Consider the following 19,462-nt stretch of genomic DNA (forward strand, 5'->3'; position numbering starts at 1 on the left):
GTCCTGCCTGCCTGCCTTCGGGCCTTGCCCACCTTGCCACCTACCTGTTCAGAGAAGCTGCCCTAAAGCCAAGCGGGTGTCAATCTGGGCGCAGCTGCCTGCGCTCTGCCCGTCAGCCTGGACCTGACCCGAGAGCTCTGGAGAGCAGGGCAGACGCTGCGCTCAGGCAGCAGGAGCCTGTACTCATGTGGGAGCCATGGCCGCCTGACACATGCCACCTCCCTGCTGGGACCTTTGTTGGGTGGCCCTCCCTCACAGCCTTGTAAGTGGGACGAAGATCATAGCTCTGGCAGAGCCTCCTGCTGTCCCCCTGCCAAGTCTGAGGAAGGGGAAGTAGGGACCACTGAGGCGGCACAGGGAGGGGGCGGGAGGGCCCTGGCTGAGTGCTGGGGGTGTTCAGGCTCCATCTTGACCCCGTGGTCTGCCAAGGGGGAGCACTGCCTTGGGAGCCTCAGTGAAGACCAGGAGGTACCTGGGGAGGCCCCGGCCTACAGAGCCAGCTCCTGGTGGAAGAGAAATGAGGTGTGCTCCATTTATTCAGAGGTGGAAGAGGCTCCTAGGACTCCTGGCTGCCCTTTTCCAGAGAGCAGTGGGCTCTGGGGGAGCCTCTGCTGGCTGTCTGCCATTTTGACTCTGGGCTATGGGCAGGACCTGTGCCCTGCCCAGGGGCTGGGGCTCCCATGGCCCCTCACCGCCTCCTGTGTCTGGGGGTCGGGGTTCCTGAGGTGCTAGGAGGGCCCCTGCCTCCGAGCCTTTTCTTTCAGACTCCGCAGGAGTTCTCTGGGCTGGCCCTGATGAAAAGCCTCCCCAGTCAAGCACGCAGTTGGCCAGGAGAACCTGCCCACAGAGGGGCTCTTTGATGTCCCCAGGGCTTGATGTAAACACAGTGTAGAAACTGGTGGCTGGCCCTGAGGCTCCCGTGACCCGGCCTGGTCACTCAGCCTCCCGGCGCCTGACCTGCATTGAGTGTGTCCCGGAATGTCCTGGGTAGGACGGAGCACATGAGGAACCTTGGGTGCTCGGTGCTGCTGGGGCCACAGCCTTCAGGGCAGGCTCTGGAGTGTGACCTCAGGGTGGCCTCAGGTGGGGTCTCTGGGTAGCCTTCCCCCAAACCCCTTGGAAGCTTCTCAGCATGCTGGCCCTGACCGACAAGCCTGGCTGCAGGGTCCTGTTCCCCAGCTGTTCACAGTCACCGGTGGCCAAGCCATGAGCACATCAGGCGACACATTTGGGTGTGTCACACAAGGCTGAGATGCCCTGGGTTGGGGGGTTGGTGTGGCTTGGGCAGCCCCCAGTGCTGACCCCGGGTTTGGTCCTGTCAAGTGTGGCTGGTGGGGCGGAGGTCACCTGGGGCAGCAGGAACAGGGCTGTGGGGTTGCTGCTGGTCAGGCCTGAGTTGGGTGGGGCCTGTGGGAGGCCCAGAGTCCAGGGAGGCCCTGCTTGCTCTCCTGGTGCCAACCCCCAGCAGATCAGAGGTGGGGTCTGATGGGGCCCCTGGGCAGGGCCACCTGCTGAAAATGCACCTGGGCCCCAGGGAGGCTCCAAGCACAGGGTGGCTCCCACATCAGTCCCCAGGGAGGGGCAGGGCCAGCGGCTTGGGCCTCACAGGACTGGGGCCTCTTCCTCTGGACTGTGCCCAGGTGTGCCCACAGCAGCCCTGGCCCCTGCCAAGCCAGCTGAGGGCATTTGCCTGCCTGGAGAGTCTGGGGCAGTGCCCACTGAACTGGTCCTGCAGGAGACAGCACCCCTGCCCCATGCCCAGCCCCAAGTTCCCAGGGAAGGTGGTTATGTGTTGAGGCCTGGAGTGCCCACTGGCAGCTCAGCAGCCAAGGCTATGGAGCTGGGTTCCCACATAACATGTGACGGAAGAGGCGGGACTGGGCGGGCTGACAGGCTATGCTGCCTCTCCAACGGTGCAGGGTGGCTCCAGGGGCACTTGACCCCCTCCCTTCCCCTGGATTAGAGCCTGGCCTTGAAGACCTTGCTCTGGGGACAAGCGTGAGATGGGAGTGCGCACCCCAGGGCCCTCGGCCTTTCCCCACGCCTGCTCCCTCTCTGCCCTTCTTCACTCCTGTCTTTCTCCCTCTACTGGGTTCCCCACAGTCCCTCCCATGAACCTGCTCTTCCTAGTCCTGCCCTTCCTTTCCGTGTCTTCTGTTTTTGCGTCTCTACAGTGATGATGGAAGGAGCTTGTGTTGGTGTGAATGTGTATGGGTTACAGCTCTGGTTTCCATATTGTTTAAGATGAAACGAAAACATGTTTTTATTAAAAATAGAGAAGCTGGCCCAGCGTGGTGGCTCTCACCTGTAATCCCAGCACTTGGGGAGGCAAAGGTGGGTGGATCACCTGAGGTCAGTTCGAGACCAGCCTGGCCAACATGGTGAAACCCCATCTCTACTAAAAATAAAAAAATTAGCCTGGTGTGGTGGCTCATGCCTGTAATCTCAGCTACTTGGGAGGCTGAGGCAGGAGAGAATTGCTTGAACCCGGGAGGTGGAGGTTGTAGTGAGATGAGATCAAGCCCCTGCACTCCGGCCTGGGCTGTAGAGCGAGACTTCCTCTCAGGAAAAAAAAAAAAAAAAAACGAGAAGCTTAGATCAACAGTGTTGTTAATAACGATGACTTCCGTGGCCACTGCCAGCTTTCTGCAGGCAAATGCCCCCAGGCTGCCGAAACTGATCAGAAAGCGAGGGACCGAGGAGTGTTGCGGGCTGGGGTCACATCAGGCAGTGAAGCAGTCAGCAGCGATGGCCTTGGGAGGTCCCCGTCCCCCGACGCCGCACAGTCACTGACGCCTGCTGGGGCGCACGCTCGCCCGTCCACAGGTCACCAACGAGATCACGCCGGTGCTGCCCTACTCCTACCTGGCCGTGCTGGTGCCCGTGTTCCTGCTCACCGACTACCTGCGCTACACGCCCGTGCTGCTGCTGCAGGGCCTGAGCTACGTGTCGGTGTGGCTGCTGCTGCTGCTGGGCCACTCCGTGGCACACATGCAGCTCATGGAGCTCTTCTACAGCGTCACCATGGCCGCGCGCATCGCCTACTCCTCCTACATCTTCTCGCTGGTGCAGCCCGCGCGCTACCAGCGTGTGGCCAGCTACTCTCGCGCCGCGGTGCTCCTGGGCGTCTTCAGCAGCTCGGTGCTGGGCCAGCTGCTGGTCACCGCCGGCGGAGTCTCCTTCTCCACCCTCAACTACATCTCACTGGCCTTCCTCACCTTCAGCGTGGTCCTCGCCCTCTTCCTCAAGCGCCCCAAGCGCAGCCTCTTCTTCAACCGCGGCGCTGCGGGGCGTGAACCCTCGGCCTCTGCCTCGGAGCTGGAGCGCATGAACCCTGGCGCGGGCGGGAAGCTGGGGCGCGCGTTGCGGGCGTTCTGCTGGGTCTCCGTGCTGGCGCGCATGCTGCGGGAGCTGGGGGACAGCCTGCGGCGGCCGCAGCTGCGCCTCTGGTCCCTTTGGTGGGTCTTCAACTCCGCCGGGTACTACCTGGTGGTCTACTACGTGCACATCCTGTGGAACGAGGTAGACCCCACCACCAACAGCGCGCGGGTCTACAACGGCGCGGCTGACGCCGCCTCCACGCTGCTGGGTACGCGTGCCCGGGTCCCGGCACCCCCCGCCCCCCACCACATTTCCTTCCCCAAGGCTCCCCCCACCTCCCCCGCCCCGTGGCTCCTTCCCCTGGGCTCCCTCCACCATTCCCTGTCCCATGTCCCCCCAGGTGACGCCCCACCTCTCACCCCCCAGGTGCCATCACGTCCTTCGCCGCAGGCTTCGTGAAGATCCGCTGGGCGCGATGGTCCAAGCTGCTCATAGCGGGCGTCACGGCCACGCAGGCGGGGCTGGTCTTCCTTCTGTCGCACACGCGCCACATCTGGCTGTGCTACGTGGCCTTCATGCTCTTCCGCGGCTCCTACCAGTTCCTCGTGCCCATCGCCACGTGAGTTCCAGAAGGCTCTGGGGAGCCCGGGTGGGCAGGCGCTTCCCGGGTGCTCCCACCTCCTGCCGCGCCCCAGCGGCTGTGACACTGCAGGCCCCACCAGCCACCTGGCGCTGACCAGGGTCTGCCCTAAGTCTCCGTGGGACCCTGCCTGTGCCGTCCTGCTCCTCCCCCAGGCCCTCCACATGCGCTCCTCTCTGAAGCCTGCCGGGCTCACAGCCTTGCCCTGCTCCAGGTTCCAGACTGCTGAGAGCCCACCCAGGCAGGAGGGAGGGCCGGCACCTGTGCGAGTTCATGCTCAGCTCACACCCACAGCAGGCACTCACACCACACAGACGCACAAACGCTCACACATGGACACACACCACACACTCATGAACACACACCACATATTCACACGTGGACATACTAAGATGTGAACACCACATGCTCACAGATGGACACACACCACACGCTCACATGGCATGGACGTACCCACACGTTGGCACACTCACCACATGCTCAGACCACACACATTGCCACACTCAGACACTGACCCTGCCTACTCACACCAGCCCCTGCCTCCCTGGCCTGTTCCCTCTTTCCTGCCTCCTGGGAGGACCCTGGGCTTCATCTCCGGAGTGGCCTTCAGGCCCTGCGCCCCTCACCCCATGGACTGGCCCTTACGTTGTGCCGTCTGTGCCCGTGGCCTGACCCCTCACCATCCTGCCTGGACGTTCCCAGCCCTGCACTGCCCCACCCTCCCCACACGCAGGCAGCTCCTGGCATGGGCAGCCCAGCTCACCCTTCTCTCCTTCCCTGCCACACTTGGGGGCCCTTCTGCATGCTGCAGGGTGGCTGCCTGCTTCACGCTCACCAAGGCCCACCGTGGGCTCTTGCTGCCCCCCGCCTGTGACGGCCAGCTTGCTCGGGCCCCTCCCTGTCTTGCCAGCACTGTGGAAAGGGCCAGGGCCTCTGCTGTCCCATTGCCGTGTCCAGGGGGATCACACCCGAAAGGTTTTAGTTATAAAGTCATTGGTGCCCGTCACAAAACCTCAGACACAGGGCAGCAGTGTACAAAGCGGAAAACCGCCATTTGCTCCTGGGAATCCGGCATTTTTTGCTCATCTGTGTTGGGTCAGTGTCAGACACAGACATAGGTGGTCACTGCTGGTCATGAGTGGTAGGCCTCACAATCCACCCCTTGTGGATGGGTAAAGTCACCATTTCCATTTTTCTTACAATAGAAAAACACTGAGATGAATGTCCTTCTACCTACATTTTTCTTTCTAAATTCTTTTTTTTTTTTTTTTTTTTTTTTTTTTTTTTTTTTTTTTTTTTGAGACAGAGTTTCGCTCCTGTCTCCCAGGCTAGAGTGCAGTGGCGCAATCTCAGCTCACTGCAACCTCTGCCTCCTGGGTTCAAGCAATTAACCTGCTTCAGACTCCCAAGTAAGTAGCTGGGATTACAGGTGCGCGCCACCATGCCGGCTAATTTTTTGTATTTTTTTAGTAGAGACGGGGTTTCACCAGGCTGGCCAGGTAGGTCTAGAGCTCCTGACCTTGTGATCTGCTCACCTCAGCCTCGCAAATTCTAATGGTCCACAAGTGGATTCCTGGGAGGGAAATGGCCAGGCTGGAGAGTATGTGCTTTTGAAAGGTTTCTGTCCATATTGCAGGTACCCTACAGGCCTGCATGCGGGCTTCCTCCCCGTCAGGATGGCGGATGGCCTCCCCAGCCTCCCTGAGCCCCTGACAGGAAGCTGGACTCCCAGCCTTTCCTTAACCAGAGCAAGGCCTGCTATCCTGCTGTGGACCGAGTGGCCACTTGTGTCTCCTGACTGCTGGGACTCGCTTTCCTCCCTGCTGATCTGGAGTGCCCTCATATGTATCACGTATTTTCAATCACGTGTGCCCCCATCACACCCCACACTTGTTTGCCTTTAATTCCACTGATGGTGTTTTCCGAGCACCCTTGGAAGTACCCTGGGGGCTGGCCTGGGTTCTGCCCTGCCTAGCAGCAGCGTCCAGAAGCTCATGTTCGTGCTGGTTCTCCATGTGTCTGGTTGCCCCTTGTCCTGCTGACCTGCTCCCCGGGGCCTCTGTGTGTTTCTCATTTTCCCTGCCACCTGCTCGCCCGCGTCTCTGCTCTCTCCGCTGGCGCGGTCTCCACCGCCCAGCAGCACAGGGAGCTCCATCCTTCTCTGAAGGGTTTCTGGGCGTTTTTGTTTATTTTTTCTTAAGGTGAACTTTAGGACATTTTTTGTCCAGTTTATTTTGTAAGCACTTTGTGGATTTTAATTGGAACTGCATCCAAAGACTAGTTTGTTTGCAGAGCACCAGAAGCCTGGCATGTCACCTTTCCATGTGAGGAATGTGGCGCCTTCATTCCTGGACATGTGCAGGCCACCGCTCACCTCCAGGGCCCGCCCTACCTGGCTGCCACTCACCCCCAGGACCCGTCCTACCCTGCCTCCAGGGCCGGCCCTACCCTGCTGCCACTCACTTCTAGGGCCCGCCCTGCCCGGCTGCCACTCACCTCCAGGCCCGCTCTACCCAGCTGCCACTCATCTCCAGAGCCCACTCTACCCAACTGCCACTCACCTCCAGGCCCGCTCTACCCAGCTGCCACTCATATCCAGAGCCCACTCTACCCAACTGCCACTCATCTCCAGAGCCCACTCTACCCAACTGCCACTCACCTCCGGGCCCGCCCTGCCTGCTTGGCCTGCCCCACCCAGCTGCCACTCACCTACAGGGCCCACCCTGCCCGGCTGCTCGCCCACCGACTCTGATTTCACTGCTCTTCCCCTAATTTATCAAACATTTAATCATGAAAGACTTTCGTTCCAGACTTTTCTGGCTGTGCCCAGAGGTTCCCTTGAGGAGGATTTTCTGAGCGTTTTGAGATGGCTGTAACCTGGTCTGTCCCAGAGCTCAGGGAGCCCTTCTGGGCATCTTCTTGAATTTGTGTTTTGTGGCACCCATGGTACAGTTTCAGCATCCCCAATGAAAACAATCCAGAATTCGGCCAGGCACAGTGGCTCACGCCTGTAATCCCAGCACCTTGGGAGGCTGAAGCAGGCAGATCACCTGAGACCAGGAGTTCGAGACCAGCCTGGCCAACATGGTGAAACCCTATCTCTACTAAAAATACAAATATTAGCTGGGCGTGGTGTTGCACGCCTGTAATCCCAGCTATTCGAGAGGCTGAGACAGGAGAATTGCTTGATCTCGGGAGGCAGAAGTTGCAGTGAGCTGAGATTGTGCCATTGCACTCCAGCCCGGGCAACAGAGTGAGACTGTCTCAAAAAAATAATAATAATAATTAAGAATTTGAAATACTCCAAAAGCTGACAGTTTTTGAGCACTGAAAAGACAGCCCAGTAGAAAGTCTCACACCTGACCTTGATCTATGAGTCTTGGTCAGAACACAGTCAGAAGTTTCTTCATGCACAAAATTATTCAGAATATTATATAAAATCACCTTCCAGATGTGTGGATACAGTATGTATGAGACATAAATGAATTTCATGTTTAGACTTGGGTCCTATCCTCAAGATATCTCATTATGGATATGCAGGTATTCCAACATCCCAAACTTATAGTCCGGGCATTTTGGATAAGGGACCCTCTCCCTGTACTGAGCCAGGGGGATGTAGCAGCTCCCAGAGTGGCCCCTCGAGGGTGGGCAGCCTGGGTGCTGGCTCCTGCCTGCTGGGGGTGGGCATGTGTGGGGGAGATGGTGGTCTGGTGGGGAGCTTGTGCATCCCAAGGCCCTGTGGCTGCCGAGTGGGTCGTGGGTGGTGGGAGCTAGACTGCAGGCATGTGTGGGGGAGATGGGGGTCTGGTGGGGGCTTGTGCGTCCCCTGGGGCCCCATGGCTGCCCAGTGGATCGTGGGTGGTGGGAGCTGGGTGGGCTGTGGGCTTTCCCCTTGCTGCGTCTCATTCTCCCGGCAGTGCCTGATCGTCGCTCTTCTTGTTCAGCTTTCAGATTGCGGCTTCTCTGTCTAAAGAACTCTGTGCCCTGGTCTTCGGGGTCAACACATTCTTTGCCACCATTGTCAAGACTGTCATCACCTTCATCGTCTCAGACATCCGGGGCCTGGGCCTTCCTGTCCGCCAGCAGGTGAGCCGGTTTCAGGCATGTCCTCGGGGACGGAAGCTACTTGTGGGGACGCTGCCAGGGCCTCCTGGTGCCTACCTGACGTAGAGGCCACTGTGGGCTGGGAGTGTAGTGTGTGGGCCTGGGACTTCCAGGGAGACACACCGACCAGAGAGAGCAGGAAGTGAGAGAGGCCCCAGCAGGACTCCGCTGTCTGTTGTGGGCGGGAGCGTCTGCGGGTCCTGGGCCTCCGTGGGAGCAACAGAGCCTCTGCTCGCTGTGGCGGACCTGGTCTCTGCTCTCTGCTCTCTGCCTGTGGCTGCTGGAACATGGTGTCCTTGAGCCCTGGCTAGAGGCCACCTGAGCTTTGTTCTCTTCAGCAGAGCTGAGCGGAGGCTCTCAACAGTGCTGGAACACAGGCCTCTGTGGCACCCACCCGCTTCCTGCCACAGGCTGGCTTTTGCTGCTTCTGAGAAGAGCTGGAAAACACGTTTTTAACTCCTGATGGTCCCGGCCAAGGCAGGGTCTCTGAGTGAGCTGAAATCAGCCACAGTGGGTGTGGTGGGAGAGGCCCTCCGGGTTCCTTGGGACTGTCCCCCAGCCTGCCGCTAGACAGATGTCCTTGGAGCTGGGACAAGGGCTTTGTCCACCTGGGGCCCAGGTCTCGCTGTGCAGGAGGGCTGTCAGGGTTGGCCCTGATCCTCCAAGGGCGCCCAGTCTGTTCAGCCTCAGTGAGGCCTGGGCAGTAGCAGGCAGCCCCTCCAGCTTGTAAATGCCTTTAGGTGAGGATGGCTGTTGGTTGCTTGTGGAAATGCATCTTCAGCCCCAGTGTCATTAGGGCCTGTCCACACTGGCAGGCCTTGTGGCCCTGTTCTACCTCCGGGGGCACTACCCCCACCCTGGTGTGAACAGTCGGACGGGTGAGCCTCTGAGGCTGGAAGGTGAACAGGTCCAGGTCCAGGTCCAGCCCTGCGGACACAGCCCGGGTAGATGGTGGCTGGGCTGTTCTCAGCTCTGTAGAAGAGAGGCCCGGAAGGTCTCTGTTGGCTGCATGGTCCTGGGGTGGGGGTGCTGGCAGCAGTCTAGCTGGCCCTGGAGGGACCCAGCATCCAGGAGGCCCTCCTCATTCTTGGAGCCCTGAGTTACCTCTGCCCCTAGACAGCAGTGGTTGCCAGCATGTATGGGCAAGGAGGGCCTGTCCCAGGGAGACTCCAAGGGCCCTATGTGGCCCTGGCTGGGCTGGGCCTGGCTTTTGACCTGCCTCTGGGTGCTGCCTGCCCCCCACTACCGTGCCCCCCATCCTTCTGTGATAGCCTCTTGTTCAGCTCTGGTAGCTGGAGGGGCAGACGCTAAAGGGCCCTTTAGGGACCCTGTGCCCCCAAAGCTGCCCTGTGGAGGAGACCCCTTGCAGTGGGCTTTCAAGGGCCCATGGGGGCTCGGTGCAGGGAGTGGAGCAGTTCTTCCCCAGAGGGCTAGTCACGAGGAGGCCCCTTCTTAGCTGGTCCTGGTCCCGGCCCCTCCCACGTGGTGGTGCAGCCGGGGAGGCAGAGGCAGGTTCTGGCCTGTGGTTCCTGGTGGCCTCTTGTCACATGGGAAAAAACACACGGACTTTTCTCCAACTGCTTTGATTTCCAGGCTAAAAAGTAACTCACGGGGCATTTTGCTCTTGGCTAAACACCCTGTTTGGCCTAGAGGAGGGTGGTGCCAGCCCATCTTGCCCCCGCCTATGCCTGGGTGCTGGTTGTCCACTCCTTCCTCCTGCACACGGGGAACAGTGGGGCCGAGAGTCAGGCTTGGTGGGGTAGAGTCTGGAGATGGGTAGGAGCCGTGATGGAGCATGGGGAGCAGCCAGGCCTGGAGCTCGCCTGGGTTCACCTGGTTTTTAAAGTAAGCTTTATATTTGGTAAAGCTGTTATTCATGTGCTGTTTAGTAAATAATACAGGGAGATCCAGGTACCCCACATGCAGTTGTCCTGTTGCTCACATCTCACGGTTCTGTAGCACATCACAGCCAGCATCCACATCACAGCCGTACAGCCAGGATCCAGAACATTCTATCCCCACAGCGATCCCTATGCTGCTCTTTGAGGCCACGCCCACCTTGTTCCCAGCCTCACCTTCTCTTCAATCCCTGGCAACCACTACCCTCTTCTCGGTGTGTGTGATTTTGTCGTTTCAGGAGTGTTGCATAAACACAGTCATGCATTGTGTGTCCTTTAGGGCTTGGCGCTTTTCACTCAGCATTGTTGTCTGAGCACTCATCCAGCTTGTTACTGTGGCACTAGCTGATTCCTTCTTGCTGCCGAGTGGTGTTCCAGGGTGTAGACATTCCACACTTTATTTAACTGTTCACCATTGAAGGACTTGTTTCCAGTTTTGGGGCTAGATTTTCATTTCTCTGGGATACATGCCCAGAAGTGCAAGTGTTGGGTCACAAGGTAGTTAGTTGCCTGTTTCTTAAGAAGCTGCCCACTTTCCAAGGCAGTTGAACCGTTTTATATTACCACCTGCTACCAGCAGTCTTTGAGAGATCCAGTCGTAACATCTTCAGGGTTTCAAGTTGCCACTATTTTTTGTTTTAGCCATTGGGGTAGATGTAGTAATATTTCCTTGTGGTTCTAATTTGCATTTCCCTGGTGAATAAGGATGTTGAAAATCTTTTTATGTCCTTATTTTCCATTTGCACATTTCTTCATGTCTTCTGCCCATTTTCTCTTTGGAGTGTTCATTTTTTATACTCTTGAATTTTAAGCATTGTTTATTCCAGATATTGGTCCTTTGTTGGATATGTACAGTTTGCAATTTTTTCCCCAACTCTAGCTTGTGGTTTCATCTACTTAACGTGGTCTTCTACAGAACAAGAGTTTTTTAACTCCCGTGAGGTCTGATTTGACAGTTTTTCCTTTTACGGAAACTCTTTGCCTGGCCCTAAATTCAGAAGATTTTCCCCAGATTTCTTTTTTAAAGTTTCGTATTTTTACATTTAAGTCTTTGATCTGCTTTGAGTTAATTTTTGTATAAGGTGTGAAGTTTAGGTTGAGGTCACTTTTTTTTGGCCTGTGTGTATTCCAGCATCATCTGTTGAAAAGACTTAGCTCTCCCCATTGAATTGCTTTTGCACCTTTGTCAAAAGTTGAGCATATGTATGTGAGTCTGTTCATGTTTTTTTTAATTCTGTTCCATTGAACTGTGTGTTTACTCTTGTACCAATATTACACTGTCTTGGTTATGAAGCTTTATGGCAAGTTTTGAAATTGGAAGCTTTATGGCAAGTTTTTTCTGTGTATGTTCCTCCCTGGTATCTCTGTCTTCTTATAAGCACACCCAGTCAGGTTGGAGTAAGACTCCATCCTTCTGACCTTATTTAACCTTAATTACCTTTTTAAAGGCCCTGCCTTCAAATGCAGTGACATTGTGGGTTAGGGCTTCAACATGTGAATTGGGGGATGGGTTCACGATTCAGTACGTAACAGTGTTTATTGGATAGACTGACTGCTCCAGCTTCTTTTTATTCAGAATTGTTTCCACTATTATAGTTTCTTTGCCTTTCCATATACATTTTAGAGTAATCGTGTTTGTATCTACAAAAACTCTTGCTCAGATTTTGTTAGGAATTGCAATTAAGCCAATATATCAATTTTGGGAGAATTGACATGTTTACTGTGTTTTTCAATCCATGAACATGGTATATCTTTCAGTTTATTTAGATCTTTGATTTCTTTCAGCATTTTGTAGTTTTTAGCATATGAGTACTGTACATGTTTTTAGTTTATATGTATATATTTTTTAAGTGAATCAAACCATGTTTTGAAATTTGTTATCTGCATTAGTCTGTTTGGGCTGCCATTACAAAGTATCACAAACTGAGTGACATAAACAACAGAAATATATTCTCTCTCAGTTCCAGAGGCTGGAAGTTTGAGATAAGGTGTTGGCAGGTTGGTGTCTCCTGATGCCCCTCTCCTTGGCTTACAGTTGGCATCTTCTCCCTTTGTCTTCATGTGGTATTTTTTCTGTATATGTTCTTCCCTGGTATCTCTGTTTTATAAGGACACCCAGTCAGGTTAGAGTAAGACCCCATCCTTTTGACCTCATTTAACCTTAGTTACCTTTTTAAAGGCCCTGTCTTCAAATGTAGTGACATTGTGGGTTAGGGCTTCAACGTATGAATTGGGGGATGGGTTCACAATTCAGTCCATAACAGTGTATATGTGTTTATTGCTAGTGTATAGAAATAGTTGATTTTTGTGTGTTTATCTTGTAGCCTGCAATTTTGCTGAGCTTACTTATTAGTTTTAGGAGGATTTTCCATTTTTTGGTCTTTGTTTTTGAAATTCCTTGAGATTTTCTATGTAGATAATTATATTGTAAAAGATATGCAGATCAGAAAGGAAGAAATATGCGAATATTCTATGAAATAAAAGATATATTCTATGAAATAAAATATATTTACGTATTTCTTCCTTTCTGATCTGTATATCTTTTATTTCTTTTCCTTGACTTATTAATTCCCTCCCTCTGTTTGCTTTAGATTTATTTTGCTCTTCTTTTTCTGGGTTTTTGAAGTGAGATATTGATTAGAAAAATTTATGCATCTAACACTATAAATTTCCTGCTCAGTGCTGCTTTAGTTGCATCCCATAAATTTTAATAGGCTGTGTTTTCATTTTCACTTATTTCAGCATATTTTTTGACTCATTATTATTTCAAATTTTGTTGTTTAATTTCCAAGTATTTTGAGATTTTCTTGTTATATTTCATTATTAATTTCTTTTGATTCTATTGTGATCAGAAAACACATTCTATATTATTTAAGTCCTTACAAATTTGTTAAGATTTGTTGTAAGACCTAGAATATTATCTGTTTTGGTATACTGTGGACACTTGGAAAAAATGTATATTCTGCTTTTTGGGTGGAGTGTTCTGTATATGCTGATCATATCTTATTGGCTGATGGTGTTGATTTCATCTCAATTCTTGTAGATTTTCTGTCTACTTTTATTATCATTGAGAGAGGGGTATTAAAGTCTCCCAAGTATAATTGTGGATCTGTTTCTCCTTTCAGTTCTGTCATGTTTTTGTGTCACATATTGGCAGCTCTTTTGTTTGTTGCATATACATTTGGGATTGTAATTTGTCTTGGTGGACTGACTCTCTTGTCAATTATGTAATAGTGGGATTATATAATGTCTATCTCTGCCTCTGGTCTTGTTTTTTTCTCTGAAGTTTACATTAGCTGATGTTAATGTACCCACCCCTGCTTTTCTTTGATTCATGTTTGCATGATACCTCTTTTTTCATTGTTATACTTTCATCCTCCTTATCTTGGTATATATGATGTGAGTTTCTTGTAAACAGCATGTAGTTGAGTTGTATTTTTAAATCTATTTTGCTAATCTCTGTCTCACATTTGGTGTATGTAAACCGTTTATATTTAATATGATAATTTTTATATTAGGGCTTAAGTCCGCCATTTCATTTTTAATTTTTCATTTATTCTCTGTTTTAGTTTCTGTTTACACTTTTTACAGTTTCCAGTGGGTGCACATCCCTTACAATTTTGTTTGGTTTATCTGTTGTGTTTTTGAATGCACTTAGTATAGCTATTGTGGTTGCTTTATGTATTACATTACCAGTTTGAGTGAAGTATAGAAACTTTGCCTTCCTTTATGTCACTTTGTCATCTTCCACTATATAGTACAATTATCTGAAATATTTTCTCTACATATTTTTATTGCCACATAAGATAATGTTGTAATTTTTGCATTAATCATCAAACATATTTTAGAAAACTCAGGAAGGAAAGTCTGTTTTATTTACACATAATGTTACCTATTGTGGTATTTCCTCTTTCCTGTTATTTCAAGATTCCTTTCTTCTTTAGTAATTTCCTTTCTGTTTAGAGAACTTTTTTTTTTTTTTTTTTTATTTTTTTTTGTCATTATTTTAGGTAGATCTGCTGGTTACAAATTCTTCTCTTTGTTTTTCTTCATCTGAGAATGTCTTGATTTCTCTTTTATTCTCAAAGGATGTTTTCACTGGATATAGGATGTTGGGAAGACAGTATTTTTTGTTGTTGTTGTTGTTTTAGCATGTGAGAAATGTGGTGCCTTTCCTCATAGCTTTCAGGATTTATGATGACAAATTACTGTCATTCAAATTGTTTGCCCATAAGGGGTCATTTTTCTCTGGCCACTTCCAACATTTTTTCTTTTATTTTTATCTTTAGCTTATAGAAGTTTAAATATGGTGTGTGTTGGTGTGGTTTTGTTTGGGTTTTCTATTTAGGGTTCACTAAGCCTCATGAATCTGCAGTGCATGTCTCACCAAATTTGGGAAGTTTTCAGCCATTATTTCCTGAAGTGCTTTTTAAACCCAACTCCTTTTCTCCCCCCCCCCTTTTTTTTAGAACCCTCATGTCACAAATGTTAGATCTTTGTTATGTAGTTCCACAAGGAATGAAGCATTGTTCATTTTTTTCACTCTTTTTATTTTGTTCAGATTGGATAATTTCTATTATTCTAACTCTAGTTCACGGATTCTTTTCTCTACCTCTTCTATTTTGTTGTTGAGATGGTTCATTAAGTTTTAAAATTTTGGTTGTTGTATTTTTCAGTTCTAATCTTTTTTATTTCTCCTGTTTCTTTGCTGAGACTGTGTTTTTTCTTTGTTTGTTTTCAGCATGTTTGTTATTGTTCACTGAAGCATTTTTATGGTGGCTGGTTTAAGATCTTTCTTGAATAATTCTACCATCCCTGTTGTCTTAATGTTGGTGTCTATTAATTGTCTTTCTGTTGAGATCTTTGTGGTTTAGGATGTTGAGGGACTTTTTTAGTGAAATGCAAGCATTTTGGGTATGATGTAATGAGACTGGACCTTATTTCAGCATCCTGTTTTGGCTGGCGCAGCTCCCGCAGGTCATGTGGGGTGTGCACCTTGCTACAGCCAGGTGGGGTGGACGTCCAGATTCCCACTCAGCCTTTGTGACACCTGAGGGAGGATGGGTGGCTGGGTGGGGGCTCCTTCTTGTTGCCAGGCAAGGATGGGAGGCCAGTTCCTCCTGTGGCCTCCTGGATGCCCCTGGGGTTGGGACATTCTCATTATTGCTGAGTGGATGGAAGTCTGGACTCTCTGCTTGACCTCCTCTGACGTCCCCAGCATGGAGGGGGACGGGCACTCTCTCATGCATCTAACACTATAAATTTCTCACTCAGTGCTCCTTCCTGTTGCCAGGCAAGGATGGGAGTCTAGTTCCCCCTGTGGCCTCCTGGATGCCCCTGGGGTAAGAGGCCTGGCCTCCCTGTAGGCTTTGGGGACAAAAGTCTAGGCATCCCTGTGGTCTCTGCTGACTCCATGGGGGTGAGAGTGGGGGTCTTTAAAGCTGTAGTACCCACTGGCGTTGTCTGACACCACCCCACAGGGCACTTGGGGGTCCTTGTTACAGGCTGAGGGGGTGGGGTCTCCTTGCTGGTGTGGTGGGTGGAGTCGAGGTCTGGTGTCTGGTAGGAGCAGGTGATTCCTGTCTCAGGGTCTTTCCTCTCGCTGGGCCCCGCCTTTCCTGGTCCTTAGGCCGGAGAGAGCCGCTTTCATGGGCTCTTTTTCCTGCATCTGTTGGCATTTCGAGGTTGCTGCCTTCTTCAGTAGCAAAATATCTGAGGTGAAAAGAAAGGCACCAGGGAGCTCCGTGTGGTGCAGCTCCTCAGGCCCTGGTGGTCGGCCCGCCTGCCCCCACTTTCAGCGTCTTCCTGTGTGTGTATCTCAGTGTCTTGGGTAGGAGAAGAACAGGGAGAAGCATGTCAGCCCCTCTTCCTGAGTTTGCTTTGAAAACAGCTTTCCTGGAAGGGAGCCGGTGCCATTGGGCTGTGGGATTCTGGCCTGCGGGCGTGGACTGGGGCCTCAGGGGTCTTGGGTGGGTCTCACTGGCCTCTGGCTGGCAGAGTCCTGAGAGTGCTGCAGCCTTCTGAACCCCCTGCGCCTCCAGGAGTGATGAGGTCTGTCCCTGGTATCCCAGGAACATTTCCAGTCCCTCCTTCCCGTGGCAGCTGCGAGAACTGGGAGAGACGTGGCCACTGCCGGCACCGCTTCTTCTGGTCATTGCAGTGCAGCTTCTGCTGCCGAGGTGGAGATGGGCTCTGTGTGCAGGCTGCTGAGGGGTCGCTTTGGGCGTGAAGCCCTGGGGAATAGCTCTTGGTCACCTGCTGTGGCTCCCCTCACCCAGCTCTGCAAGGCGGGACGTTCTGGCCCTCATGGATGTCCCCCCTGCGGATATATTGGCACCATGGGTGGGCACCAGGCCCCACAGAGCAAGGCCCTCGGGAGCAGACGCCGCAGGCCACGCAGAAGCAGGCCACATGCTGGGTTCCAGGCCCTACAAAGCAGGAGCCTTGGGGGCAGATGCTTCGGGCCACGCAGAAGCAGGCCACATGCTGGGTTCCAAGCCCCACAAAGCAGGAGCCTTGGGGGCAGATGCTGCAGGCCACGCAGAAGCAGGCCACATGCCGGGTTCCGAGGGGTTCTTGGGAAGCAGTGGGAGCCCCACTTCAGGCCTGTACCAGGCTGTGGCGGGAAGGGGGTCTGGTGGCGGGCCCTGTGGCACCTGCTCCTGGGCCTGGCCTCTGGCTGCTGTACAGTGTTCAGGGTCAGCCTCTGAGCTGGAAGGAGAGCCCAGGAGCTGGTGTCGGGGCTTGAGGGGCCAGCATCCAGCTGGGCCCTCCCCGCCCACCTCACCCGCCTCTCTTTCCAGTTCCAGTTATACTCTGTGTACTTCCTGCTCCTGTCCATCATCTACTTCCTGGGGGCCATGCTGGATGGCTTGCGGCACTGCCAGCGGGGACGCCACCAGCCGCTGCCCCTGGCCCAGGACCTGAGAAGTCCCGAGGAGGAGAAGGCTGCACTGGCGCTGAGCGTGCAGGACAAGGACCTCAGAAGCCTGCCGCCAGCCCAGGGCCCGAGGCTCTCCCCAGAAGACAGCCTGGGGGCTGCGGGGCCGGGCTCTGGGGAGCAGAGACAGAGCGACCTAGCCCCCGCCCCACTGGCGACTGGATTCCTGAGCCCAGTGCCAGCCCCTTCCGCCTATATTCTGGGTCCCACCCAAGCCTCAGGCCCTGACTCTGCAGCTGAGACCTGTCCCCAGTCAGCTGTCCCTCCTCCTGGCGTCAGCACGCTGGGTTTGCAGCGTCATTTAAGTGTCAGCGTTCAGAATGTGAGCCAGTGACTCGGGGAGCCCTGTGGTAACTTTGCAGGTGGCCCTTGGTGCACCCCCGTGACCCCCACCTCGAGAGCCGCCTGCCTTAGCCATGGGGGCCTCCGCCTGTCCTGCTGGCAGGGCCCCTAGGACTCCCCCCTGCGCTACGTTGCACTCTAGGGGTGGCTGCAGCCTGCTGGCGACACTCAGGGTGGCCATGCTGTGCCCCGCTGGCTTTGGTTGCTGGAAGAGGTGAGTGGTGGGCTCCTTCGTCCACCAGGCCTTATTGGCTCACGTCCTTGGGAAGCCCGAGACAAATCCTCTCTGTCCCCCAGGGCTGGCGAAGTGGCCTTAGCAGCTCAGGGGACACTGGCCCCACAGGAGTTGTGAGCCCTCTAGGGCAGGGTGGGAGCCTGGACCCCCGGGCATAGCTGAGTTGTGACATGCTGGTCGTTCTTGGTGCTTTTGCTTTTTGAAAGATGCTCTGCTTTTTTTTTTTAACTGACATAGAACGAAGAACTGCATGGGGCTTCTCTGTCTCTGTGGGAAAGCCATCTCAGGTTGGTGGCAGAAAAGTCCCCATCAGAGGGCAGCCGTGGGTCTAGTCCTTGGAGCTAGTTCCTTTTCTCAGCTCCAGGGGCTTTGGCCCAGAGCCCTCCATGGTCCTGTCTGCCCTTCCGAAGTGCGTTAGTCCTGACCTGCGGTCCTCAGCTGCTCCCATGCTCACGCCAGCCCAGAGAGGATGGGTCCTGGTCACCGCGGACGTGCTGGCCTTGATGTGTGCCGGGCTTGCCTGGCTGGGGGGCCTTGGATGGCAAGCCCTGATGCTGCAGCTGAGACCCATCCCCAGCCACTGTCCATCCTCCGGCGTCAGCATGCTGGGTTTGCAGGGTTGTCCAAGTGCCATCGTGGTGGCCGCTGGGGAAGGGTGTCTCAGCAGCCTCCAGGTCTGAGGAGCGTTAGCGCCTTGCTCACAGGTGCGGAACTGTCTGATGTGATGTGAATGCTCTTCCCAGATACATTAAACACACTTGTCACATGCGTGTGAGCAGGGCTTCTGATTCCAGGCCGGCCTGGCCTGGGGATTGAGGGTCAGCAGTCAGCGAGGAGGGCAAGAGAGGGGTCCCAGCCTTCTCCCCCAACCAGCCCACTTGGGGTCTTGGTGCCTGTGAGCTGAGCCTCCCGCCCCACCCTAGTCCACGGCCCTATCCTGTGGGGTCTCTGCCACATCTCAGCAGCGCCCGGGTGAGAGGCTGGCTGCTCACCAGCTCAGCATGGAGAGCTGGGACAAAATCTCTGGCTGGGGAGGGGCTGCTGGGCCCAAGGGTCCCCCTGAGGTATCTCAGGGGAGCAGGGCATCTTGGGGTACCCTGGGATGAGGGTGAGGCAGAGGCTGCACGTGCGGGACGGCCCGAGTCAGTGGATGGTGCTGGTCAGATGAGGCCGTGGTCCCGGCATCCAGGGCCCTGCCACAGCCACCCTAGGGATCCTGCTGGAAGGGTCTGCACCAGCCATTTCCTGGCTGTGGATCTGGCAGGATGTGATGGGCAGAGGTGGGCTGGGCCTGTGCCGTGGGCCAGAGCATCACTGGGAGGCCCAAACCCCCATCAACACCCTCCCGCTAGTGCCTCCCGGACCCAAGGCCCTGCTCCCTCCGCAGCCTGCCCACTGCACCCACCGCCTGCTGGCTCTGAGCCCTGCACTCACCTGGTCACCAGGACGGGGATGGCTCAGGATGAAGTGTTCCCTGGGAGCAAGCCAGGTCCTGCTGTGGGTGTACATGGCGAGTCCTGCCCGAGCACATAGGTTTGGGGGCTGGGGACCCAGGTGCAGACCCACTCCCACGGTCCTGAAGTCAGAGCTGGCAGCCGGGGAGACCTGAGCGAGTCAGTGTGTGTCCACAAACACATGCATACCTGTGTACTTGTGCACAGTATGTATGCTCTGGCACACCTGTGTATGTCCAAGCTCACCTGTGTATGCCCAGGTACACCTGTGTATAGCTGCACACCGTGTATGCCCAAGCACACCTGTGTGTAACTGCACACCTGTGTATAACTGCAACGCCTATGTCTCTGCATGCATACCCCATGTAACCCTGCATGCCTGTGTCCGTGCCCACACCTGTCACCCTGCATGCCTGTGTATATCCATGCCCGCATGCCCCATGTCACCCTGCATGCCTATGTCCATGCCCGCATGCCCCGTGTCAGCCTGCATGCCTGTGTATGTCCATGCCCGCATGCCCCGTGTCA

At 53.8% G+C, this 19,462-nt stretch overlaps 1 protein-coding gene across 2 annotated transcripts in view; it reads left to right on the forward strand.

Moving 5' to 3' along the window:
• Positions 1 to 18,248, forward strand: part of SLC19A1 (solute carrier family 19 member 1) — a 45,606-nt gene extending 27,358 nt beyond the window's left edge. For both annotated transcript variants that reach the window (XM_017538529.2, XM_017538528.2), the window contains exons 3-6: positions 2,827 to 3,589; positions 3,748 to 3,940; positions 7,906 to 8,047; positions 16,767 to 18,248. In XM_017538529.2, coding sequence (XP_017394018.1) covers positions 2,827 to 3,589; positions 3,748 to 3,940; positions 7,906 to 8,047; positions 16,767 to 17,237 — 1,569 coding nt within the window. In that variant the 3' untranslated portion in view covers positions 17,238 to 18,248. The remainder of the gene's footprint in view (positions 1 to 2,826; positions 3,590 to 3,747; positions 3,941 to 7,905; positions 8,048 to 16,766) is intronic.
• The last annotated feature ends 1,214 nt before the right edge of the window (positions 18,249 to 19,462 follow it).

Source organism: Cebus imitator, unplaced genomic scaffold (assembly GCF_001604975.1).
Source record: "Cebus imitator isolate Cc_AM_T3 unplaced genomic scaffold, Cebus_imitator-1.0 Scaffold112, whole genome shotgun sequence".
Classification (NCBI taxonomy): domain Eukaryota; kingdom Metazoa; phylum Chordata; class Mammalia; order Primates; family Cebidae; genus Cebus; species Cebus imitator.